We start from the raw sequence: 27,381 nt of genomic DNA, 5'->3' as shown, positions 1-27,381 counted from the left end.
CTGGTTTTATACCGCCTTGTGATGGGGACTGTCCAACGTTAGCGGCTCTCTCCACTGCCTGTTGCCGTCCCGCTTTTTTTGGCAGAAACGACGAATAAGTTGGCCAAAAAGTGTAGCAGAAAAGTCTGGAAAAGGTTTTAGGCCTGGAACACTGGCTATAGTTTTATCATGTTTGATAAACATTTTAAGGAACTCTTTATCACCTTTAAAACCTTTTACTTGTTAAAAATGTTAGAATTAGCGAAGATCTGAAATATCTAAGCCCTAATAAAATACTTTAGAACGAAGATAGTACACAAATAGAATTACAGCTAGTATACTAATACGTATTGACCTACACGAAATAGTTTTAAAGTGCAATTTAATACCAAATAGTATCGGCTTACTACCAAAGGCATAACATTTTTTCGTTGATGAATTTTTATTTTGAAACTATTTCAGTATTAACGGTTTCTTTTTTTCGGTGTAATCTGATTAAAACCAACCCCCAGCTTACCTTAAGTTTTTATTAAATACCTGCGGCACTCCCACAAAGCATTTGTCCATTATTATAATATGCCATAATTTCCATTTCAATTTTATTTTAATTTTCCCTCTTTGTTTTGTTTCACTTTTTGCGTGGATAACTTTCTTTAAACTTTTCTGTCCGCGCGCGGAATATAGAATAAGCAATAACAACAAGGGGGGACATGTAGATGGCGATTCCAATTCCAATTCAAACTGAATATGCTCTTTGGCACTTACATAACAATCCGCCCCCGCTGGGCGAACGGCAAACTAAACATAAACACCGGCATAAAACGTTGTTTATAGGAACGTGCCGGGAATGCCTGAAATAACCGAAAGCGAACCCTCAGACGGAAGATACACAGGGCGAAAATGGGTGTGAGGCCATCATCATCATTGCGAAGTTATCGAATCAAGTGGGTAGCGTCAAAAAGTTTAGTTTAACTAGGCCCCAAAGTTCTGAAGACCGAAGGGGTCAAAGTCTTGTGAAGTCTTTTATGCATACATTTCTCCCTGTGTAGGGATGGCGAAAACCACCGAGATACGGAAGTGGGGTTAAGGCCAGAAATCGGCTCAATTGGAATGCAGTTTTGATGGCCCAAAGAGATTTGGCCCGCTGGCGGGGCATCGGTTATGAAAGCGGCGAAGACCTGGTTAGTGTGTAATGGTCACTTAAGCGCGCTTACCTGCCACCGTTGCGTATGCGTGATACGTGATCGTCATAAATTTATTTGCGCATTTCATTACACGGCGCGTAATTGAAAGCGCATTTCACACGATTGAAAGTTTGCCGGTGGTATTAGCCCCATAAAGTGACCCAAAGCGAGCTGCGTACTTAATGCCCCCGGGGCAGGAGCCATAACTTCTCCTTTCGGCCTGGCTGCATTCCTTGGGGCTCGTCCTTAACCACCTCGGGGGATTGAAAGTGGGCCCTATCCATATCAATGTGTCCCACCATTCCGAGGCGGGCGTTTTGCCTCCATTAAAGTTGACTTTTCCGAATGAAATGCTTGTCGTTTTACGATTACCCACCATAGGACATCAAAATAAACAGCGCAAATTATGCAAAAAAACAGGGGACCCAAAAAGAGATGAACACAAATGGAGACAAACTGGTGGAAGTGGGGCTTGCCAGTCAAGTAAATCCAGCCGGCTGCTAAATAACGCCACTTAATCATTTTACTGGGTCAGGTCACGGGTGGACGACGACGCAGCCGAAAGGGCAACAGCAACAGAAACCGAATCCGAAACCGAATCCGAATCCGGAGTCTGGGGCTGAGTCAGTGGCCCCGCGTTGAACTTTTGAACTCGCGCACTGACCCTATTCCTAGTTCATTTCAATCCCCTTGGGCGACCTGCTCCCCGCAGGCGCGTATTATTTTCGGGGCCCAACTCTGCATTTGCTCGGATTTTATTGAGGTGCGCGCCACCCCAGGACCCAAAAACCAGGATACCAAAGGCCACACAGAGAGAAAGTCAGCTATGCAGGTCAAATATTAGTCTAACATTTTGGCAAGCACAATTTTAATAATATTAAAATTAATAAAATAATAGCAATTTAAGGTTGTGTTCTTAACACGTATAAATCATATATGTGTGGTCCGAAATGCTAAAGGATTAATATCAAGAGGTCATGACAACTTTTTTTTAACTTCTTAATATATATAAAAAGCATGTTGAGATTGCCTTGACTTTTTAAATAGATCCCAACCGTTAGTCATAAGGCCCTAATCCTTGAATTAATTATCCATTTCGTACCAAGTTTTTCTCTGTGCGGGCCTACCTTGGGGCCCCGGGGGCAGAGCTTAAAAGGGATTTAATGGTGTACACTGATGGACAACTCCCAAATAAAACGCTGTCAATGAGAGATTTGCTTTTGTGTGTTTAACTCACATAAAATTTGTTTTTATTAGTTTTGCTCGCAGCACGGCAGCACCACTGAACCATCCAACCACCGAGCCACCACAGAAAAAAACCCAGCGGAGCGGCACAGAAAAAATGAACTTATCGCTAGACACACGCACGGACACTTGCACAAATAGGGTTAAGTATATGGGTCTATATGTCTAGGCAGGATCAGGATCTGGCCCAACAAATTGTATCTGTATGTGTGTGTGGTTGTGTGAGTGTGGGCGCAATTCTTTGGGGCTCAGAAGAATTGCCCTGTCTTACAGCTATAACTTTAATGGTTTATTCCGATTTTGTATTTCGTATTTGACTTTGAGTTAACATTCAATAAACTTTGCATTTGATTTGGTAATATTCAATATGTCTTAGCATATGTCTAGTGTATATATCGTATTGTATATATCCATATATGTATGTATGTAGCTTGGGAAAGTTTAAAAACACTGGCACATCCTTGCCTCCGTTAAAGTTAGCAACATTTAAAAGACATATATATGTAGTTTGTGGGAGTGCTTTCCCTCCGTTCCTTGGCACAGTTTTCACTTCACTCTAAACTCTGATCTCTAAACTGCGATCTGTGATCCCTAAACACTGTCATCTGTGATCTGTGATCTCTGATCTCCACTCTCTGATCGCAATAATCAACAAACATAAGTCAACAACCAGTTGGGCGAAGTAATCCAATAACTCGGTCTATATATGTATTTGTAGTATATCTTATGCATTTAGGTGTAAATGTATATGTGTCTCCGTAAGTCTGGAGTTTCTTACAAGTATTTCGTAGTCCACTGACTTTTTTTCCTTCCACCCATTCCCTACAAAAAAAAAATACAGCTCCTGCAAATTGTCCTACTTAAACACGTAGCTCCTTGGCTGCACAACTCCTGGCAAATCCGTAACCGTAAAGCTTTTCGTTCCCTCTCGCCATCCTGCCATCTCTGCCATCCCTGACATTTCCTCATCCCACATCCGATTCACATTCAAAAGTATCCACATCTTACAGCTCCGCAAAGATGTTCTCCCTGAAATCCAGCTCCGGATGCGCCGAGTGCGAGGAGGAGCCGTGCCCATAGTCGTAGTCCCGCGACGAGGACTTCATCGAACTGCGCCCGGACACGCCGGATCCGGAGCTGAAGCTGGCAGTCCGCGGACTACTCCGCCGCATCCGGCCCTCGATCACGGCCATCTTGTTCAGCGGTTGCGTGGGATCCAGTTCGCAGAAGGCGCCGGCGATCAGATCCGTGCCGTTCAGCGAATTGAAGCTGTCCCGCTTGGAGCCGCGTCCACCGACCACGCCCCCAACGCCCCCGCCGCCATGCTGGCCATGATGATGGCCATGGTGATGATGGCTCGACCCGGAACCGGAACTCTTCCGGCTCAGCCGGTTGCGACTGTACTGGTACTGATAGGCGGGAACTGCGGCGGAGGCCACCGGCACGCCACCCGAATTGGGCGGCAGGTTCTGGGAGCCGCCGGGGGTGTAGCTGTCGTAAAAGTCCGGCGGCACCACCTCCTCCTCCACCTCCTCCAAATGATGCTGCAGCACCTCCTCGTGGCCAACGGACAATCTCCCTCCACCGCCAACGCCGCCGGCGGTGGTCTCTAAAGTGGAGCACAGGCTGTACTCCGTGGAGAGGGACTGTGACTGCGAGAGGCTGCTCAACGGATCACTGCCGGGCAGGACGAGCGCCAGTCCCGCTCCGGTTCCGGTCCCGGAACCCGCTCCAGCCGCCTCGCCTCGTTTTCCCTTTGGCGAACGCTGCGCGTACAGCTTCTCGATATCCGGCAGCTGGCGGCGCCCCTTTTCCCGCTCCCGCTCCCGCTGCAGCATATCCTGAATGTCCATGCTGCGCTCCCGCTCCAGCTGGTCCATGATCTCCAGGTCGCGCTCCAAGGTGCTCGACGAGAAGGTGCTGCTGCACTCGCTGAAGGACACGTCCTTGTGGCGCAACACACCGCCCCCCGATCCTGGCCAGCGTTGCGGCGGCACCATCATGCTGCTGACCACCGAGCTCTCCTCGCCGTCGCCGTAGTTGCTGGTGCCGCTGTCGTCGGGAATTAGAACGCTGCCCAGACCATTTCCGGTTCCGCTGGCGTTAACGCTGCCGCTGCCGTTGCAAAAGGTGGAGGCAGTCACGTTGGACAGGCAGTCGGCGGCCAGTTTGCCGCCATGCCGCTGGCTGGGATTGGGGCGACTCCGAGTGTTGTTATTGTTGTTGCTGCTGCTGTTGCTGCCCGACTGCTTGCGGTGGGCGGTATGGGCGTGGCTGGTACCGCCATGCCCAACGCCATCCGAGATTATGTTGATCTTGACGTCGTGCTTCTTGCCGCGCACATCCTTGCCCAGGTTGTTGACCACCCCGGCGTCGCCTGCTCCCCGACCGCCCGCCCTCTGACGCTCGCGCTCGCGCTCGCGCTCCCTGTCCCTGTCCCTGACCCTATCCCTGTCTCGTTCCCTCTCCCTATCCCTGTCCCTCTCCCTGTCTCTGTCCCTATCCCTGTCCTTGCCCTGACGGTAGGGTGCTCCAGTGTAGCGATCTCCGCCTCCCGACGATCCATGTCCAGGTAGACGCACCTCCCGCTCGTGGCGCAGCTTCGACGAATGCTTGTGGGGCTCAGAAGCATGTTGAGCACTGGTCGTGTCCAGGGTAGCGTCCTTCTCTATGGAATTCTCGCGGTAACTGTCCCCCACCCCGGGTCCTCCACCATCATCGCTGCGGCGCTGAGCTTTCTGCTTGCGCCTGGAGGAGAGCCGGAAGTAGCCCCTCAGACGCTCCTGTTCATCTCTGCGGGTTTGGAAAACCAAAACATAAAGGGAAATGTGCTCATGGGGTGTTTATGGGGATATTAAGGGGTCTTCTCGCTCACCTGGGCAATATCTGCGAGGCATAGATGCACGGAAAAATGACCGTGGGCAGAAAGGCCACCCACACGAACATCAGGTAGGTGAAGTCAAAGTGCTTAGCGTTCTCGTAGGTCTCCTCCAGCGAGAGCCTGGCGAAGCGCAGGATCATCAGCGGGCACAGGCAGACCACCTGGGTGGCGGCCATGCTGCCAAAGTTGCGCTGCTTCCGCTTCTCCCGGTGAACGTCCAGCTCGGCGCTGTACAAGTCGTAGGAGCGGGCGGAGCTGCCCCCTCCATTGCTCAGCCCAGCCACGCCCCCACCACTCAGTTGCCGAGGCTCCACCGATGATGTGGAGGAGTTCCTGCGGAGGAGTTCCCAATTATTTTAATAATATAAATATTCCCGTTTATGTGCTAAACATTCAGCCATTTCATTTGTTACTACTGTGAAACAGTATCCTACAAATTCCAGACCAATCTAATGTTGATTATGGTTCTAAAACTCCAGACAGAAGCTTGCAACGCACTGATGGAGCCATTTTCGACTGTATACAGTATGTGTACTCTTCATCAGCATCACTGTCTGTCTGTCTTTATCGCCTGATAAAGCCATGTCCGTCTGTCCGTTTCTACACTAACCAGTTTCTTAGCTCTAATGCTAGTTACATATAACTTTCCATAACATATTTGCTCAGCCTCCAAGATGGAAAAAATAAATAAAATTAAAAAACATTCTAGCTTCTGCCTGGGGTAAAGTTTTTTTTAAGATTTTATAATTACAAATTTAATTATATACGAATTGGACGAAAAAGTAATATACATATAGAGGGGTGGTAAAAAGTATCTACACAACCTTGAACTTACTTCATATACATTTTGGGTTTAATGGAAAGGTTATTTAAATTCCGTTTGAACGATACAAGTCAAACAAAACTAATAGTAACTGCAAAAATAATTTTTCAAAAATAGTTTTGCTTATATTTTTTATGATTTTTTGAAAATGCTTCGAAATTGCATTCGTGCCATATTTTGCTCTTTTTCATACAACTTTTTTCTGACATTGTCAAATTCAATGAATCATAAAAAATATAAGCAAAACGATTTAAAAAAAAAAATGTTGCAGTTACAATTAGTTTTGTTTGGAGAAACTTTAAGCATCAAACAATTTTAGGTGGTTGTTTAAGATGCTTGATTACATACACTTCGGCTTGCCGAAGCTAGCTTCCTTTACTGTTAATATAAAACCGAATTCGAAAGAAGATTTGTTCTGAGTCACAGTTCAATTAAAACCGTTCAGTGATTGCACGAAATGATCACCACATTTATCTATACTAATATCTATTTATAAAACCAACAAGAAAACTGGAAACCAGATGAGGGGAACCATTCCAATATTTTCATCTATTCTATTCATCTAGTGCTAACTTTTGTTGCTGCAATCAATCATTTTGGGAATAATTTCATTCGATGTCTTCGTTGTACATGCACTCCTAAAATCTCGATTGCTCTAAAAAGAGGAAATCCTTAAGTATGCTATTTTTTCTTACGAGTTATTAAAAGTCCTGTAGCCTCTCAATTAAAATAATTAAAGGGAGGAGCAAAGTTACACCTATAACTTCACCCTTTCAGTGCAAGAGGGAAGCCAGAAAGTCAGTCAAGAAACTTGAACTCGTTAAGAAACAGCCGCTAGAAGGACGATGGCTCATTACTGGTGGCCAAGGGGTTGGTCCACGGGGTGAGTGATTGCGTATCGCGTTACATAGACAGCCTCCTCTGATTGGTAAATCACCGAATTAATCAGCCCAATTACCAGGCAGATAGCTGGCCTAATATTTCAGCTTAATCACAGCGAATGCTCACCTCTGTCGGATCCGCACATCCGCGCGGTGCTCGTACATCATCACGGCGAAGGGTCCGTCGGGCGGGCGCAGCTCCTGCGAGGTGCGGATGTACAGGTAGGACAGCAGGATGGCCGGACCGCAGTACCTGTGAATCGAAACGGAGGTCAGATGGCCGCCAAAGGACTCCCGGCAGCGGCGAGGCACTCACATAAGCAGGAAGAGCCCGCGGGTGTACTCCTGCATGTCGTCCATCAGGTTGACAACACACAATCCGATCCCCGACAGCTGCGGCATATAGTCCTGCGAGAAAAAAATAAATGCATTTTAAGCACTATCGATTTAAGATCTGTTGAAAAAATCCGATATCTGATTTTAGACTCAGTTCTATAACACAACGAACATCCATTAGGTTAGAAAAATAGTTGTACAAAGCGTGGAAGGTCTAATAATACCCAAGTACCCTCGCAGAAGGTGTAATAATTTTGATCAGAAATTTGTAACGCAGTGAAGGAGACGTTTCTGAACCGATACAGAAACCCCATGATTAGCATCACGAGACGACTGGACAAATTGAACAACAAAGAAGCTTACTTCGTTCTATGGGAGCAATGTATATACAGAGCTTTTCGATTTTTAAAAACTAATTACAGAAATATAATGATAATATTCCATTTAAATTTATTGGCGAAAATAAAGCAAAAACGACATATATGTATAGATTTATTTTATGAATTTTCTGATCCTTCCTATGGCATCTATACGATATAGTTGTACAATTTTTATTCATTGTATAAACAATTCTTATTTATTAAAAAATTGTATATACCGGAGTAACAGAGAATATGACCAAAAATCACGAAACCATTAATAATATTATTTTTATTTCCCATTAATAAGTTGATTATTGCTATGGCAGCTACAGATATGATATATAGTCGTCCGATTTGTTTTAAATTTAATTCAAAATTCTGAAATATTAAAAGAATAATATTTCCAAGAGTTAAAGTTAATATGCCAAATAACACCGATGCTAATTTTTTGACATTTTTCCGTATGGAAGCTAAAGGAAATCTTGTGCGTTCCGGCTTGTTCCGACCTGCAATAGAAACAAGACTCTTGGGAAGGTCTCATCCCGAAAGCTTTAAAGCTGAGAGACTAGTTTGCGTAGAAACGGACAGAGGTACATGGCTAGATCGACTCGCCTAGTGATGCTGATCAAGAATATATATTCTTTATGGGGTCCGAAACGTCTCCTTCACTGCATTGCAAGCTTCTGACTGAAATCTGGCTTTATCCGATAGCTCCCATACGAACGATCGGATAAATCTAACAAAATTGAGCTGTCTTGAAGTTGTTTCGCGCAATGTAAGAGGTATTGACATGAATCTTTGCTAATAATTTTTTTTTTTAAATAAGTGGATTAGCATTTGCCGATCAGACGACTATACTCTATAGCTCCCATAAAACGATCAAATAAAACTGGCAACATTAAGGTGTTTGGAAGCTGTACCTCGGATTGTTAGAGCTATTGTCATGACACTTGGCAAATTGTAGTTCTCTATGCAAACCTTGATTATGGTAAAAGCGCTTGCTTGATCAGATGACTACGTCCTATAGCTCCTATTCGATTAACCGGTTAAAATAGGCCGATTTTCTAATTGCTACCATTGGAGCAATAGGGCCAAATAGGTACAAATGTGTTGTTTTTATACCCGTTACTCGTAGAGTAAAAGGGTATAATAGATTCGTCGGAAAGTATGTAACAGGCAGAAGGAAGCGTTTCCGACCCCATAAGGTATATATATTCTTGATCAGGATCACTAGCCGAGCCGATCTAGACATGTCCGTCTGTCCGTCTGTCTGTCTGTCCGGATGAACGCTGAGATCTCGGAAACTATAAGAGCTATGCTAGCGAGCCACGCCCATTCTAACGCCCACAAGCCGCCCAAAGCTGTGGCTCCTACAGTTTTGATGCTAAAATAAAATCAATACCTATCGATTGACTAAAAAAAAGTTTTCCACGCCCACTTTAACGCCCACAAACTTCAAAAAATCGTTAATATGAACGTGGATATCTCGGAAACTATCAAAGATAGAGAATTGGGATCTCAGATTTAGATTCCGTTGCCTTGTACGCAGCGCAAGTTTGTCTAACGCCCACAAACCGCCCAAGCCTGTGGCGCCCACAATTTTAACTGAAATGTATTGGTCTCGTCAAAACCTATCGATTGATAAAAAAAAACGCTTTAATCTGTCTACCGCCGGTAGGTGGCGTATTTCAATCTCGCTTTGCTGCTTGCATATCTTCCTTTCCCTTTGGTCCCTTTAGCTGAGTAACGGGTATCTGATAGTCGAGGTACTTGACTATAGCGTTCTTCCTTGTTATACCCGTTACTCGTAGAGTAAAAGGGTATACTAGATTCGTCGGAAAGTATGTAACAGGCAGAAGAAAGCGTTTCCGACCCCATAAAGTATACATATTCTTGATCAGGATCACTAGCCGAGTCGATCTAGCCATGTCCGTCTGTCCGTCTGTCTGTCTGTCCGAATGAACGCTGAGATCTCGGAAACTATGAGAGCTAGGTTATTGAGATTTGGCGTGCAGATTCCTGAGCTTCTTACGCAGCGCAAGTTTGTTTCAGTAGAGTGCCACGCCCACTCGAACGCCAACAAACCGCCCAAAACTGTGGCTCCTACAGTTATGATGCTAGAGTAAAAATTTAAACTGAAATGTATTGTTCTCATCAATACCTATCGATTGACATAAAAAAAGTTTGCCACGTCCACTTTAACGCCCACAAACCGCCCACAAACTTCAAAAAATCGTAAGTATGAACGCGGATATCTCGGAAACTTTCAAAGATAGAGAATTGGGATTTCAGATTTAGATTTCGAAGCCTTGTACGCAGCGCAAGTTTGTTATTCGAATATGCCACGCCCACTCTAACGCCCACAAACCGCCCAAGCCTGTGGCGCCCACAATTTTCATGCTAGATACAAAATTTTAACTGAATTGTATTGGTCTCGTCAATACCTATCGATTGATCCAAAAATGTTGCCACGCCCACTCTAACGCCCATAACGCTTAAGTATGTCTACCGCCGGTAGGTGGCGCATTTCAATCTCGCTTTGCTGCTTGCATATCTCCATTTCCCTTTGGTCTCTTTAGCTGAGTAACGGGTATCTGATAGTCGAGGTACTTGACTATAGCGTTCTTCCTTGTTTCTCATTAAATTCACTGAACTGAAGTAGTTGGGTGGAAATTGCAGGCTGATAAGATGGGGATTTTGGGTGTCCTGGATTTTTACATAGCTATTTGAATTGGTCTCTTAGAACCTTATAGCAGGTTAGCTATCAGTAGGACCTATGAACAACCTTTTGCTTCTTCTGCTTTTGCTGATGGTGCTCCCAGCTGTAGAGAACCACAATGCTGTAGGATAAAGCCGGAGTCCCATAACACTCGAAGAGCACGTCACAGCAGGTTATCGATCCTCTCTTGCCCCTCGAACCCATCTTGGTAAAATTAAAAGATCTGCAGCTGATGATTCCAGATGGATATCACGTTCCGCTCGAAGGGGCTCTTCAGATGGACACACATGGAGCCACTCGCTGGCTGTAGGATCAATGTTCGATCACCACAATGCAGCTTAAATCAGTAGTTTTGATCCAAAAAACACTCAGTTTCGCTTCCCCTCGATTCGTAAACAAAATGCTGCATATCCGGAGATGTAGAATGCCATGACTTTCCATTCGCTTAAACTTGGGTGTGCTCCTGTCTATAAGGTTCATTTCCGTACGACTTTCTGAACAGTACACAACATATTTTTTCTGTGTTTGCTTTGAAAAATATTAAAAATTTATAAGTGCTACCTCAAAAAAAAACATCCCGAAATTCAAAGAAGTATTTATTTTTTAACAATGCTGTTAGTGCAAGTTTGTTCAAGCTGTCAATATTTTCGAGATATGGTGAGTCTGAGATATATTGTTTTGTCGTTTGCTAGAACATTTAATGGCAGTTGCCAATATCGAAATTTAACGTAGTGGTAATTTATACACAAGCCAATATGCTTTTAGAGCGAGTTTTTTCAAATTCTGAATATAATCAAAGTATGGTGAGTCTAGAATATTAAAATTCTGTATGACAGTTGCCACTTCGCATACTTCGCCTGAATTTTTTTTCAAATCGTTGGAAACAAATCTGACTCACGGTCCATTCGAACTTGGGGGTGCCTCTGCCTACGTTCATTATGGTACTAGTTTTGTACAAGCCTAAAATTTTCTACTTCTTTTACACCAACATAAAATAAAACTTACACAAGCCAAAATGCTTTTAGGTCCCAAGTTCCTCTAGTATCGTGGCAATGGTAAAAATAAACAAAGCCTACAAAATAGTCGGTATAATAATTTTTTTAGTGTGCTAATTTCGGATAATTTTAAAAGTTTCTCTTTTCTATTTAAGCCTTTGCCGCAGCCGATTTTATTTGAAATCAAGAATAACGCAACAATATTGGAGCTCCGGCAAAAGTTGGAGCCCATAACCGCTCTTCCATTAAACAAGATCAAACTGCGAAAATCTGGCAAGACAATAAACAATAATAAACGGATTTTGGATGTCTTGGGTGCGAGGACTTCGGAAGATTTGGGATTTGACGCGGAACTATCTATTTTGAGCGGAAATTCATTCTTCGCCCCCCTAAAATTTTACGGGCAGGCATATAAAAACGGACAACCGCTTAACCACCAATTCTACATGCCTCAGCAATAGGTGAGCAAAGTAAATATATAGGGGATATCCCTAGCCTAATTTTTAGTTTGAATTTACAACCATTCATTCCCTAGCGCATTCCTAGCTATTCCAGAGCGAACATCAGCGGGACCTCGAGGTTGGGTCATCAGGACACTCTTGAAATAGCCCAAGGATCCTGTGTAAGACCGATGTTCGAAGGCCAATGACCCACGTCCTATCAATACCAGTATATTATTTGACAATATTATCCCGTCAAACAGGGCATCTTTGTCTGGGTGATAAAATCGGCCCGAATTCCTTTATTTACTGAAAGTTACGATCCCCACATCGCTTATAGCTAGCCAATGCTTTGAAAGTATTGATAACTTGACCCTTCGCAAGTTGCCCAATTCGTTGTAGGTCATGTTGGCCGCCAGCAGTACATTAGTCCTGGCCATATCCTCCTTATAGGATCTGTACGGCTTTGCAAAAGACTCCCCTTAAGAGTGCACCAGAAGTCTGAAGTACCCGGAAAGAATGATCTTTCGTTCAAAAAGTCCAAGTCAAAAAAAATGTGTAAGTACATCACTGATCACAGTACATCGGAAGTAGGCGGAAAAACAAATATGATACGCGTCAGAAAATGGGACATAATCTTTTATTAGAATCGGAAAAGCTGTTTTTTCGATGAGGAAACCGAGGAATACAGAAAAGAATCCATCGACCACCACCAACGGAGATGGTCGACTTCATGTCCGAACAGAAAAATTATTATTTTAATTCAAGAGAAATCAAGTCAGTGGTCTGAAATGGTGAAGAAATGTCTTTGAATGAGCTGAACAAGAAAATGCACTCCAGTAACAAATAATATAAAAATATTTTTAACAGAACGAAATGTTTTATATTTTTTATATCATACCAGAACAATTCAAACAACTTTTTTTTAACATGGGTAGTTAAACTTCCGCTGTACGTGCTTTGTTTTCATTTTTTAAGAGCACCCTTTCCAAATTCTTTTACTTTGTTTGAATTCGGTTCCATTGCTTGTTATGACTACACTGGCTTACAAAATAACAGGACCCCTAGATCACAAAAAGTAGTCAAACCAATTTTTAAGATAAGTGTTTTTATAAATTTGCTTAGAAAATGTATTTATTGAACCGCCAATGGATAAATTCTTTTCTAACTACCATTATTTAACTTAAAATATATTTCTAAAAATTATTTAAAATATGTTCCCTAAGGGTTTGCCCCCAACTGAATCGAATGCTTGCAGGTAAGGAATTAAATCACTGGAGAATGTGCGACGAATGGGCGACTACTGTCACTGTGGACGGCAGTACACGTAGGGGCGAAGCGCGCAAGAGAGCGTGCGAAGACAACTACTATATATAGCCGCAAAATTGAAAATCTGCCATTATGGTCCGATCGTAACGAGTGATACACCAATCGAAAGGTATTGCAAAAACTAAGAAGATTGCATATAATATAGTTTATTTATTTTATCGAATGTAATATAATTTTTCGTCACAATTGTTGATATCATCAATTTTTGTTAAAGGCGCGTTCGCCACTACTTTTTACCTCGTTAAGAGGTGTTTCTGTTTGATATATAAAAGTCGTAATTATAATTTCAATTGGTTTGGAAGAAAAATTTTGAGTAAGAATAAAACTTGGATAACAACCTTGGGCATTTATCCCTACCAGCCCAAACAGCTTAATTTTTTCTAAATGTTTACTCTTACATTTCCACCGCTTTTTCTTCCAAACCAATTGACATTATTATTACTACTATTATATATCAAACAAAAACACCTCTTAACGAGGTAAAACGTAGTGGCAAACGCGCCTTAAACAAAAATTTATGATATCAAAAATTGTGACGAAAAATTATATTACATTCGATAAAATAAATAAACTATAAAAGTTTTTCGTTCATTATTTTTAATTAAATAAATTTATAATTCTAAAAAATGTATAAAGACTATAATAAACTTTCACGTTCCATTTCGGCTTAACTTTATTCTAATAAGGTATGGGTTGTTTACATTCACATTCTAAAAATAATGAAACATCTAATATGAATATTAAACTTTTTAATAACAAGTTTTATCGCTTCAATTACCAATTTTGATAGCACAAATTTGGAATCTCAAGGGCTGTATAGTTTCAGATTCCAAGAGAAATCTGTCGATTCTTACATTTCCCGCCGAACTATCGGGTTTTTCCAAAGTGGTAGGACAAATAGATCAAGTTTCCTAATTCGATTGTTCTACGACTTTTGGAAAAACCCGCTAGTTTAGCGGAAAATGCAAAAAAAAAGCCAGATTTAAAATGCTTATAGTATCTAAAGAACTAATGCTACAGAAACGGGCTAGTTATCTCTGAAAAGATAATTTAATTTGCTAAATACTCTTTATATGGTAAAATTGAAAATATGAATATAATAGATTTACAGTTATGACAAAAAGTTCCTTTTTTAAAACCACTTTTTGACTATTTTCTGAAAATTGAGTCGAACAATTTCTTTTTAAATTTCAAATCATATAGCCCTTGAGATTCCTCAACTTTTTATGTATAACACTTTTTGCCCTAAAAATTACCGTTTGGAAGATATTAAGCGATAAAAAGTGCAACTCGTTTCAGCTCCGTATACGTAATATTTCATACTTATTCGAGTAAACAAGAAAAAAACCAATTTGATGAAAAAAGTTCTTATTAGATTTTTTCAAACGGAAAATCTGTTATGGTTTTAGGGTCCTTTACTTGCATGAAGCTAATCGAATTAGGAAACTTGATCTATTTGTCCTACCACTTTGGAAAAACCCTATAGTTCGGCGGGAAATGTAAGAATCGACAGATTTCTCTTGGAATCTGAAACTATACAGCCCTTGAGATTCCAAATTTGTGCTATCAAAATTGGTAATTGAAGCGATAAAACTTGTTATTAAAAAGTTTAATATTCATATTAGATGTTTCATTATTTTTAGAATGTGAATGTAAACAACCCATACCTTATTAGAATAAAGTTAAGCCGAAATGGAACGTGAAAGTTTATTATAGTCTTTATACATTTTTTAGAATTATAAATTTATTTAATTAAAAATAATGAACGAAAAACTTTTATAGTTTATTTATTTTATCGAATGTAATATAATTTTTCGTCACAATTTTTGATATCATAAATTTTTGTTTAAGGCGCGTTCGCCACTACGTTTTACCTCGTTAAGAGGTGTTTTTGTTTGATATATAATAGTAGTAATAATAATGTCAATTGGTTTGGAAGAAAAAGCGGTGAAAATGCAAAAGTAAACATTTAGAAAAAATTAAGCTGTTTGGGCTGGTAGGGATAAATGCCCAAGGTTGTTATCCAAGTTTTATTCTTACTCAAAATACGCGTCAAATGACACCTTCTTTTCCAAAAAAAATAAGGGCACTTTTCCCAAAATGAAAATGTTTGTCCCTTTGTGGATCTGTATTGATCCCTTTTTGGTTTAAGGGTCTTAAGGACTACATGGGTGTATTAAGAAGCACGAGATAGAAAACCTTTGCTTTACGACTTTTCGAAAAACCCGCTAGCTGTGCGGGAAATCCATAAAATAGCTATGTTTTAAAGGCTTACATTTTCTAGACAACTAATACCTCAACTAACAACTAATTTCCCAAAAATTGGTTCAAACGATTTCTTTTTAAATTTCAAACTGTATAGCCCTTGAGATTCTCCAACTTTGATTTACAACACTTGTTGCCAAAAAAAATTACCGTTTGGAAGATAAAATAATAAGTGCAATTCGTTTCAGTTTAGTATGACAAATATTTCAGGCTTACCTTGAGTGCATCATTAATTTGATGACATAAAATTCTTGTAAGATACTTTTTAAGTAAAAAAAAACTTTTTGTCATAAACTAATAATAAAAAGCCCGACTAATTTTATTTAAATTCCTAGAAAAAATGTTTTTATAATTAAGTACGTGATGCAGTAACCAAGGCAACGGAAATATATATATTGCTTTTAATGCTATTACAATAGCTCATATATGAGTATTACAGCAAAAGTAAACCTATTATATAAAAAACTTCTGATATCAAATGAAAACACCTCTTCACGAGGTATGGGGTCGTGACGATCGCACCTTTAACATACCAAAGCTTTGACATACAGTGGCGAAAAAAATAATAGCACCACTTCAATACATTTTCTTCTGGGTAACATAAAATTGTTTTCAGTGTTTGTTTTTTTCAACACAACATTTTTTTGTACTCTTTAGTATTCTTTCTAACCAAAAAGTATGTTACCCTGTTTTTAAATCCTTCCTATAAATTTATTTTTAAGTGTATTATTAAAAAGGCCCAAAAAATGGAGAAAAATAAAATAGCACCACTTCCACATTTATTGGAAAAAACCCCATATTTTGCAGAATAGCCTTAAAACAAAGCACGGGTCAATTGGATTTATATATAATTTCAATATTTTGAACATAAAAACTTTGATAATATCATTGAAATGGGGCGTGGAAGGCAATGCACTGAGAAAAAGCCTGATATCATCCAAAAGTCGATAAAGGATGGAAAATCTTACAGAGAAGTTGGTCGATTGGTCGGATATTAAAATAAAATGATTAAGAACGCTCTAAACTTTAAAGAAAAACCTGAAGCACGAGGACGAAAACAATCTATGACCCCCCTTCACGTCAATCGATTGATTCGTCAGAACAAGAAGGATCCTTTTAAACCTGCTACTGAGCTTAAAAATGAGCTTAAAATAAATGAGACGGTGAAAACTGTGCGTACATATCTCAGGGAATATAACCTAAAAGCCTACAGCCCGAGAAAGGTACCACTTTTAAATGCCAGACATATTTCTAGGCGAATGAAGTTTGCTAAGGATCATGCAAATTGGTCACCAAAACAGTGGAGGAATATTTTATGGTCAGGTTAGAGCAAGGTGATTATGTTTGGTGGAAAAGGATCCAGATCGTATGTCAGACGTCCAAAGAACTCGGAATTTAAGCCCCAGTAGACCACAAAGACCATAAAGCATATAGGGCGTAGTGTGATGGTACGGGCCTGCTTTTCCTATTACGGAGTAGGCCCGATACAGTGGATCAAGGCCATCATGGATCAGCACGTATACGTGGATATCATGGATACCATTATGCTACCTTTCGCAGAGTATGAAATGCCGCTCGTGTGGGTCTTCCAACAAGGTAATCACCAAAAACATAGCAGCAAGAAGGCAAAGAAATGGTTTGGGGACAACTCTGTAAACGCTATGGAGTGGCCTCCGCAGTCTCCAGACCTTAATCCAATAGAGAATCAGTGGTCGGACGTCAAGAAGGCAGTCGCTGCATCAAAACCAACATCCATGGGATCCCTTTGGGGAGTAATTAAGGAGTCCTGGACTCAAATTTCCATAAAGCGATGCCAGGACCTAGTTGACTCCATCCCAAAACGCTGCGCAGCTGTTATTTCCAATAAAGGATACACCACAAAGTATTAAATGAAGAATATAAACATCGATTTAATAGTTCCATATTGTTATCTCATGAATATTGGTAGTTCCTATAATTTAAAACCCATTTTTGAAAAGTGGTGCTATTATTTTTTTCGTTAAGTTTTCGAGTTTTTATAAAGTTTCTTAAATAATTTAAAAACTAAAAAAAAAATCTACATTATTTTTTCATTTTCTGATTCTATGTTGCAATTCGATTCCAAAAAGGTATTGCATGTTTTGACAGAGCTAAAAATATAGGTAGGGTGGCTATCCAAACATTGCTCGAGTAGGTGGTGCTATTTTTTTTTTCGCAGCTGTAAGATTTTTTGACGGATAAATTCAACTTAATAAATTCAAATTGTAACCTCAACTAGGCACGGAGACTTAAACCAAGTAGTTGTATAAAAATAAACAAAGCCTACAAAATAGTCGGTATTATAATTATACCCGTTACTCGTAGAGTAAAAGGGTATACTAGATTCGTCGGAAAGTATGTAACAGGCAGAAGGAAGCGTTTCCGACCCCATAAAGTACATATATTCTTGATCAGGAACACTAGCCGAGTCGATCTTGCCATGTCCGTCTGTCCGTCTGTCTGTATGAACGCTGAGATCTCGGAAACTATAAGTGCTACAATACTGGGATTAGGCATGCAGATTCCTGAGATTCCTGCGCAGCGCAAGTTTGATTCAGCAGAGTGCCACGCCCACTCTAAGGCCCACATACCGCCCAAAACTGTGGCTCATACAGTTTTGATGCTAGAATAAAAATTTTAACTGAAATGTATTGCTCTCATCAATACCTATCGATTGATAAAAAAAAAGTTTGCCACGCCCACTTTTACGCCCACAAAATTCAAAAAATCGTAAATATGAACGTGGATATCTCGAAAACTATCAAGGATAGAGAATTGGGATCTCAGATTTAGATTCCGTAGCCTTGTGCGCAGCGCAAGTTTGTTACGCAAATATGCCACGCCCACTCTAACGCCCACAAACCGCCCAAGCCTGTGGCGCCCACTCGACTATAGCGTTCTTTCTTGTTTTTTAAATATATACACATATATTTCTTTGTAAAATGTTTAATATCTTTTTTGTTTTAGTCGCATTTTAATTCATAAAATCTGCAAGGCTATAAAAACTTCGGCTTGTCGTAGCTAGCTTCCGTTCTGGTTCTACCTTAACAATATAATCATACTCGGTGCAAGCAACTTAGACGTGTTCCTGGCTTTGTTCTAGTTTGCTGTCCCAGTTTTTATCAAAGCACTGAAACCAGAATAATAATAATCCCACTCCAACTTAAGTAGCGCCTAAATAATTGATTTCATTATTCAGGCTTTGAAAGAGCAGTTTAGCCAACAATCGTTTTACATTTATAAAATCGGGGTTAGCTGAACACTCAATAGAGTTCATCGACTGACATTTCCAATTGGTAGGTAGTATTGGAAAACTATTTTCATTGATTTTAGAATTACAGCGCCGAGTTCGTGTGGGGAGCAACGAACAAGGGCTCAGATTGGGCCGGGTGGTGGGCTCGGGTAAATAGTGTTCTTTGATGTCTGGGCTATCGATTGCCTCGCGAACAGCTTTAATTGAGTCAACGTGTTCGCCAATTCACAACCCCAGTATCAGGTGTGCGTAACACCGTCAACTTTCGCGCCCCGAGCGACCTCGACCGTGACCCTGACTTGAGCAGGTGGGTCCACATCCACATCCACATGCCATTTCTCCACAGAACACCAGAGATTACAGCGTAATTGTAATTGCACATGAATTCGCGCGTGGCGAAAAGTTTTTCGGATAGCAAAGGAAATTAAACAAAGGGCGGAAATGAATTTATGGCCGCATCCAAAGTATTTTCTCATTAAACTGCTCCGCAGGACGGAAGGAGCGTATCCCAGGTGGGCGGTGGATGTATCTCAAGATATCCTTGGCTGAGTGGGCTTAAGTTCTGGTGGCTGCTGAATTGGCAGATTGGCGGAATGGAGGGCTTGACCTGCGGATTTGGATTCATCAATCATGCGAGTATCAGGTCAACTGGCCAGGTGCGACTCAAAGAGTGCGATGCAAGGTTGGGGCCACATTATGTGGTGCATAATTATTCCGCCAGAAGAGCTGGCGAACAAACTCCGGAACTCTGGCCAAAGTTTCCTTATTTTCTGCCGCTTTTCCCCGCTTTCATGTACATAAAACTACAAGTATATGTTCCACACATATGGAGGCAGTCGAGGAGCAGGGCACTCGTAACTGATTTTGTATGAATAACTATTAAAAAGTTTGCGATCCCCTCGACAGCAGGCGACGCCCCCCGACCACCCACAAGCCCCAGCCCCCTCCCCATCAAGGCGGTTGAAACTTGGCCCCAACTTTTAAATCAAATCTCAAACTACAGCACAAACGAGGGGAATCGAGATGGGCGGGGTCTGCGGAAGCAAAGTTTTCCATTCGGCGAGTGCCCGAAATTGTAATGAAACCTTTTCAACCAAATCGCATCGCGTCGCGCCCGCTCCTTTTGGCCCACAGTCATTTGGGTAATGAACTGTTAGCGATGTACAATCTGGCCAACAAATCTGTTTTGAATACTTTGCCCATTGCGCACAGTAAAATGCAAATAAACGACAACAGTCACCAAAGAGGCGGGGATTTGGGGCGAGGAGGTGGGTCCACTTGGAAAAAAAAGCGAGTACTTCTCCTACCTGAAAAAAACGAATGTTATTCCCAACATAGGTATCTGGAGGCACCCTCCAAACGAGAAACTTGTAAAGGAATATATTTTATGCGATCACTATCCTGGCTCCTATGATCTTTTTGTAACCGATTTCCAATTATATACCCATGTATGTATGTATGGCTGGTAGAAAGCTTCTGGTCAAGATACAACAGATATAACATATCATAATAACATAAGAGAATATGAAATAATACATTTTTTGTATTATTATTTTTGTGTTATATATAAATCGAACGACTTGGAGTCCATTAAAAATCATTCGACTTATAAAATATTTACTTAACAATCTCAAAGCTATCTTGTTTTAATGAAGATCCATTAATTTTAATGCGTGTATGGTCTGTATTGTTATAAGAACTATTTCAACTTAATTAAAGTTCGAGTTATACAAGCGTTTTTGTTTTTAAGACCTTAGCATACGAAACTCGATGTTATTCCTAACAGGAATCCCAAGATTACTGAGCCGAACATACATTTTCTTATACGAGTATATTATATAGTTTTGTTTTATGGTTCTCAAGAATAATAAAACATCGTAATTTTAATTATTGAATGCTAACGGCCAAAAATAAAAGATTTTTTGTCAACAAGTTTCAGTTGAGGTAATTGGAAAACTTTTTAATGAGCTCGCAGTTGGGTAGCAAGCGAACCAATGCTGTTTTTCTTCCTGTGCACTGCTGCGGCCAAACGCTGTGAGGAGAAAGAGGAGAGTCGGCGGATGCTGCACGCAATTTGACGAGTCCTGGGGGCGTCTTGCGAAGGATTCCCGGTACGGGCAAATGGGTAAATGGGTATATGGCCTTGGCGGTTCCTGCTGGATATGGAGTCGCAACCGAGGTCCTCCTGCCAACGGGCGGTGCCTGGTGGTTGGCCGTGTGTTCTTGCCTGCCGCTTTTTATGGACATCCTTCGCCAATGCTCATCATCTCCTGCCTCGCTGGCTGTAACGGTTTCCGCTTTATGGTCGGCAAAGGAAGCCAACGGATCCCGCCTCCATCCCCAGTTATGATTACTTCGGAGTCGCCTAATGCAATTGGTTTGATTCGTGCTGGGCACAAATCAATTTGAGCGCTGGCCGTAAACAGTTTATGGCTGGAAGATGCCGATGATAGAGTCGCTCAAGCATCCAACAAGTGGCCAGCCCATTAAATTGGCTGGCATTATTGGGGCTTTCGCCCCCGCACAAAGATATTTACAATTTGGCGCGCGTTGCCAAATAATTTATCGACTGTAGACAAGTCGCAGATGGGAATGGGGGCTGGGGACTCGGCTTCGGATTCGGATTCCCGGTATCCAACAGCAGAGCCACAGTCAAGCACATTAATAACAATTTATTTCCGTCCTGCCAGCAGGCAAGCCACATTCCGCAGACTCCTGGCCCCAAACAAATTGCAGCCGACAATGGCTGCAGAAGTATTATCATTTTCACTGTCGCAATTTTGACTTTGACGGATTGCCCCTCAAGTCTACACAAACACAGGGTTTTGAAATAGGTTTTGGTCCCGGTTCTGGTTCCGGTTATTGGATGATGGCGAGCTGAAAATGAAAAGCACTTTATAATAATTTACAAGAGGGAAAAGCGGGGGAGGGAAAATGCTGGCCCAAAATGGATATTGATCTGGTTATATCAGGAAGGTTCCATCTGCAGGTTCCATGTGGAACTATTCGCCACCAGACCTGCGAATCGGTACCATGGAGCTCGACTTGTTCCCCTCAATTCCACCTGTTGGGCAAGTTTGTATTTGCTCCTCGTGCAAATGGAACATTTTCTTTGAAATTTGATGTCCTTGGCTATCAGTTACCCACGCAGAACAAAGTAGAGAAAGAATAAGGCAGCAATGGAGCGCAGAGTGACGGAAAAGTCGAGAAAACTCTCGATTTGTCAGCCTCAGATGCTGGCAATATTTAAATATATTTATCAAAGCGATAATTGAATCGAAACGTGCTCCACACACGCACGCGTCTTAATTAAAAGAAAATAATTGGGGAGAGGAAATTGAGTTTAAAGCGGCGCCAAGCGAAGGTAACCAATATCAAAATTTTTAAATTTTCGGAAAATTGCTCCTAATGGATGCCGAAAAGCTGATGCAGAAGGAGCGGAAGAAACAATGCATAGTTAAAAGCAGATTTCGTAATTTAAATAACAAGCAAACAATGAACAAACAAAATGGTTTCGGGGTGGGCGAGGGAGATTATAATGTAAGCAGTGGGGCGCGGAGCCCAAAGGTTAGGAGGCCCTTTCGTGGAGGGGTAAGCTGGGTAAGCCTGGTAAGTTGGGTAAGCAGGGTACAAAAAAGATAAAGGGGCCGTGGGGCCCCGAAAAGACACTGCCGGACTTAATGGCCGTAAAATGCTGGCCAAGCGACCAGACGAGGTCACAGCAAAAACACACATTGAGTGGGCCACGCTGGCCACGAAGCCCGGACCGGGATCACGACCCGGAGACGGAGACGGAGAAGGACATGGACCTGGACCTGGACCCAGACCGAGACCCGGTCCCGGCATGTGTTGCGCTCTGCGAGCTTACGATAATAACACAATTATGTACTTACATAATTAAAGTCGTAAAGTGCACAAAAAACACACAGAAACAGGAGCTTACGCACACAACATACAAGACGGCGCTATGGGAACACTGGAATAAGAAAATCCCACTCAAATCCATGCAAATATATTCTTTGATTCTATCCCGAGCCTATAATATTACAGAGAGGCTATACCTTACCAAACTGTTTAAAAATTAAAATGTTAAAGTGAAAAATAAAATTGCAAATATATTCTTTGATTATATCCCAAGCCTATAATATTACACAGAGGCTAAACCTTACCGAACTGTTTAAAAATTAAAATGCTAAAGTGAAAAATAAAATTGCAAATATATTCTTTGATTCTATCCCAAGCCTATATTATTACAGAGAGGCTATACCTTACAAAACTGTTTAAAAATTAAAATATATTCTTTGCATGCGCGGATCCACGGAAAGATAGATCCCCCCATACCCGAATTCTAAGTCTCTCTATCCTAAGCGTATATTGTAAGAGAGATAATATAACATACTATTAAATATAAATACATACTACTGTTTAAAAATTAAAACTTTGAAGTGAAAAATAAAATTGCAATTCTAAATTGTTCAAAAATTATAGTCATCCCCGTTTTCGCCCAGTGCACAACCACAAGGCTGTAGGCAGAGGTCCAGACTTTGGTTTGATTTCGTCCCACCACCACAGGTCCCTCGATTGTATTTTTTCGTCTGTTTTAAGTGACAGAGGAAAATGCAAACGAAGTGGAAAGCGTGAAAAGGGGGAATGGTGGGGGTGGGGGAAAAACCGCTGTCCGATCGGAGGAATCCACTCGGATTGGCCAAAGATGCCCCTGGATGGCGTTCCTCCGCTGGGAAAAATCAGGAAATCAGTTGGAAGTGTAGGCAAGACTGGATCGCATGCTTGAGAGCTCATTCCACTTCATTTTTATGCGTGTTTATTCGCATTTGCCTCGTCATTTTCAAAGTTTTCCCCCTGTTTTCCCCCTCAACTTGCACTTGGTGTTATTAATATTTTATGCTTATGCGCATAACAACAATGGAAGACGCCGACGACTGGCAAACAGAAAGTATCCACATTGTGAAAGTGTATTCACATGTATATATGTACCTTGGATAAGAATACAATTGCCAAAAACAAATACTCTTAACCTTGTTACGAGTGCTTGGCACTTGAAATTTTTGTTGCCTTTGTTGAAGTCTAATTTCGATCCGGCGGAATCGATGACAGAACCGTGGTATGCGTCCAATAACCTCTATTATTGGACAGTGTTTCGACCGTTGGACCGTTGCCTTGCATGGGGCAAGTGATTTAGGGCCGTAAGCTGCTTACCGCACAATAACAGTGGCATCATCGACAGGGGAGCCGGGTCCATTGAGAGCGGGACGAAAAGCCTTTTGCAGGAGCGCGACTCTGGGAAAACACAATCCACGCCCGATTGATGCGACCGCACAGCAATTTGGAGTTCCAGAGGGGGCTCTAAAGTGCGCACTTGGCAACCAGGCTGGCTGAGCACCACCCCATCACCACCCCCACCCCTGCACCACCCAGGCACTCAAACACCCACCCACCCACACACACATGCACACTCGGGCAGGGAGCGCATAAATATTATAACGAAATTTGAGCTGCCATTTCACGGCCTCAGGCAGAAATTTGACATTCCCAGTGGCTGGGGTGTTTGGGTGGCCCAGTGGTGCTAGGGTGGCTCAATGAGTTTATAATTCCCTGAGTAAAATGTAAATACTCTGCATAGAAAAAAGTTTTTTCATAAATTAATAAAAATAAACATACTAACGGTGGTCTATAGTATCTGAAATTTTTTTTTTTAAATAGCCAACCGCGCATTTAGCATTCTAAATATTGAATTACATTTCTATGAACTACGGAACCGCCACAATATAATATTGAGTTTTATTTTTGATCGAAATAATAAAACTCAGAGAATAAGTTTTATTATTTGATTTTTATATAAAACTCAAAGAATAACTGTTATTTTTCAAGCGGAAAATAAAACTCGGAGAATAAGTTTTATTTGTCCAGTTTAATATAAAACTGAGAGAATAACAATTATTTCATGAGTTTTAAATAAAAATCATGACATAACTATTATAAAGTGATTTTAAAAATAAAACTTATAACAGTTACGAACCCTGGAAAAAACACATCACAATTTAATACGCCTTTCTAATTGAAATGTCTACCAAATCAAAAGAGGGAAAAGGAGGCAAATAAAAAGAGGGAAAAGGAGGCAAAACTACTCTGGGTAAGAGCGAGAAGGCAACTCTCCGAAATAGAAAGTGATGGCGAACATATCAAAGTATAAGCTGGATAGAATTGATAGAGAATTTAATCAAAAATATCATCATATCTGGTAAATATGTGTCTCTGTGTGCCTTTTTTAGATACCCAACTAGTTTCAGTATTTATTAATTAAATGTTATTGGGAACGGATGTAAACTATTTTGAATGCCTAATAACATTAGACTGGTTAAATGATTTTGATCAATAAATATTTATTGATGTTCTATTATTATTGTCCAAAAAAGTAAGTTAGCTACCCTCGGCTAACTCCACTTCTATATCTGCTGTTTGCCGCTGTCTTTGCTCTGAATTTGTTGATATTGTTATTTTACAATATGTAAAACGTTTACCAGGAATTCGCTGGAGCATCGACAAGGCCCACACCCGACCCACCTAAACTCTGGAGAGGATGCTAGGGAAGGCAAGGGTGAGGAAAGGCGAAAGGCTGTTTTCACCACCTTTCTGCATTGGGAATTTGTCAAAGTCGTTTGCCATTTGTTAACCCCTGACACCCCATTGCCGAAACCCCAGATCCCAATCCCCCTTCCACATCCCCCGCCTCCATTATCAATGTCATTAGTTGCCACGCCAGCTGTTGCTCCTTGGCGGGAACCAGGGGGGGGTGATAAAAATTGATTGCCTTACGGGCGATTGCAACACGCATAAAAGAGTCCTGCTCCGGCTCCTTCCCCACTGATCCCGCCTGGCCATTGCCACGCAGTTTGCAATAGCAACAGCTAAGCGGAGCGGGAGGACCACGACCAGGAGCAGGAGCAGGAGCAGGAGTCCCCGATGGGCAACATCATCGCTGGCCATTAAAATTCCGTTAAACGAAACGAATCTGAAAATAGGAATCAACATGGATCGGGCCACTTGCAGTGCAAGTCTCACGATTCACCAATAAGCATTTTATGCCCCAACATGTGAGGGATTGGTGGGTGGTGGTTGGTGGTTGGTGGTTGGTGGGCGGGTGGATGCTGTCCAAGGGCGGTGTCCTTGGGGGCGGTGGTGCAACACTGCCCCTGCTGTGCTTACTGTGTTTGGCTTCCCATTCAGTGTGAATTGCTGTGGAAATGAATTTACGTCTGCCTGCTTAATAATTGAAAATGCCAATCAACAGAGCAGAAGGGGGAGGGTCGTGGGAGCGGAGGGTGGCGGTCCTGAAGGTTCCTCAGGAACTCTTAGCCATCTCAAAGTAAGCTAATACAGTAAACAATAATTTCTGACTAAAAACTACCTGGAACTTCAAATACCTCTTACGTACATTTCGCGTTAAATTTGTAAACTAACATAATATTACCAGAATTTCAGAATTTCGGAATTCAGAACTAATAAATCTTTACTAAGAACTCCTTGCTTAGCTAAGCTTCTTTCAACCAAAATCCAAGAGCTTACCAGGAAGTTAAGCAATTTGTTTCAGAAGCCAATGCTGGATATCAACTGCAGTGGAAAGTTCTCGGAACACTTTACTTTCTCCACATTGCGGTCAGTGTTGAGTCCTTGATAACCGCCACAACATGTGTAAAATGATGGATTGATGGATGTAGAAGCTTCCATTTGCTGATAAAATTTGAAATTACCCAATGGCAGATGCAGCACGAGATGAAGTTGCCCCTGGGGAGCGTGACCTGCGATGTCAGCCATCCTTGTCCCCATTCGACCTCTGGACACATCAACTAATTTGCACTGACAATGGAGCCATTTGCATTGCTCGTTGTGACCTGGCGAATGGCAATTTAACAAGCCCCACACACGCATGGACCCGGGATACTGGATTCCTGGAAAAGGGATAATATGGGGGCGAGATGGAGATCCTGCCTGCTAACAAAGTTACGCTAATAATGTGCAATAATGCAGAAGATGAGAACGAAGCGGACTCAGGAGGAGGTTCGGACCCGGACCCGGACCCATGGTGGACCAGGCCAGGCCAGGCCAAAGAAACATTTGATTTCCGCTTTAAGCGGAAGTCTCATTTGAGCCTTTGGCCCCCCTTCTTTTCACCCAGTGTGGGCGAGTTTGCATGTGTAATTTTAACAAATTGTTACAACGAGCCCCAAGCCAAGGCAAATGGGGCCAGTTGATTGTATTTAAAGTTTCTTTTCTTTTTGCGCCAGATAAAATGGCAAATGAGAAAGCGGAGAGCAGAGGGCCGAGCCATGTTACCAACTCCTGAATGCCCTTGCATCCCAGTACGAATACTTTCAATACGACACATATCCAGACTTTTTAACTCGTAACTTAACGTTTTAAAGCAAGTTTAAAATATTACAAATTATTATTAAAACGTTCCTACATTTTCATAAAGTCTTGATAAATAGTTTCAGAGAATTGAGAGATGCGAAACCCATCTTCTTTGATCTCAACTACCCCAAAATCGTTTCATTTGGTTGAGGGAATCTATTGAGAGTGTCATCCCAACCGCCCCTAGCTGGTCCTAGCCCAATTCCGCCCAAATCCCGCCCGCTCGTCTGCCTTTGTAGAC

At 41.7% G+C, this 27,381-nt stretch overlaps 1 protein-coding gene and 1 long non-coding RNA gene across 5 annotated transcripts in view; one reads left to right on the top strand and one right to left on the bottom strand.

Moving 5' to 3' along the window:
- Positions 1 to 2,355: 2,355 nt before the first annotated feature.
- The window catches only part of LOC119556395, a 54,540-nt gene continuing 29,514 nt past the window's right edge, over positions 2,356 to 27,381 (bottom strand). The window contains exons 4-7 of one of the 2 annotated variants that reach the window (XM_037868571.1): positions 7,310 to 7,401; positions 7,121 to 7,246; positions 5,284 to 5,622; positions 2,356 to 5,201 (exon numbers count right to left, since the gene is read on the bottom strand). In XM_037868571.1, the coding sequence (XP_037724499.1) occupies positions 3,413 to 5,201; positions 5,284 to 5,622; positions 7,121 to 7,246; positions 7,310 to 7,401 (2,346 nt within the window). In that variant the 3' untranslated portion in view covers positions 2,356 to 3,412. The remainder of the gene's footprint in view (positions 5,202 to 5,283; positions 5,623 to 7,120; positions 7,247 to 7,309; positions 7,402 to 27,381) is intronic. The other variant, XM_037868573.1, reaches the window with a different exon arrangement.
- On the top strand, positions 10,907 to 12,679 carry LOC119556398. Of its 3 annotated transcripts, XR_005219972.1 has the most exons (4): positions 10,907 to 11,067; positions 11,561 to 11,866; positions 11,941 to 12,027; positions 12,109 to 12,679. It is a non-coding gene; the product is annotated as an uncharacterized LOC119556398 (long non-coding RNA). The 3 variants fall into 3 exon arrangements; XR_005219971.1 differs by having other exon boundaries at positions 11,952 to 12,679; XR_005219970.1 differs by having other exon boundaries at positions 11,941 to 12,679.

This window comes from Drosophila subpulchrella, chromosome X, assembly GCF_014743375.2.
Source record: "Drosophila subpulchrella strain 33 F10 #4 breed RU33 chromosome X, RU_Dsub_v1.1 Primary Assembly, whole genome shotgun sequence".
Lineage (NCBI taxonomy): Eukaryota > Metazoa > Arthropoda > Insecta > Diptera > Drosophilidae > Drosophila > Drosophila subpulchrella.
The sequence above is the reverse complement of the archived record's forward strand: the minus strand, read 5'-3'. Positions and strand labels throughout refer to the sequence as shown.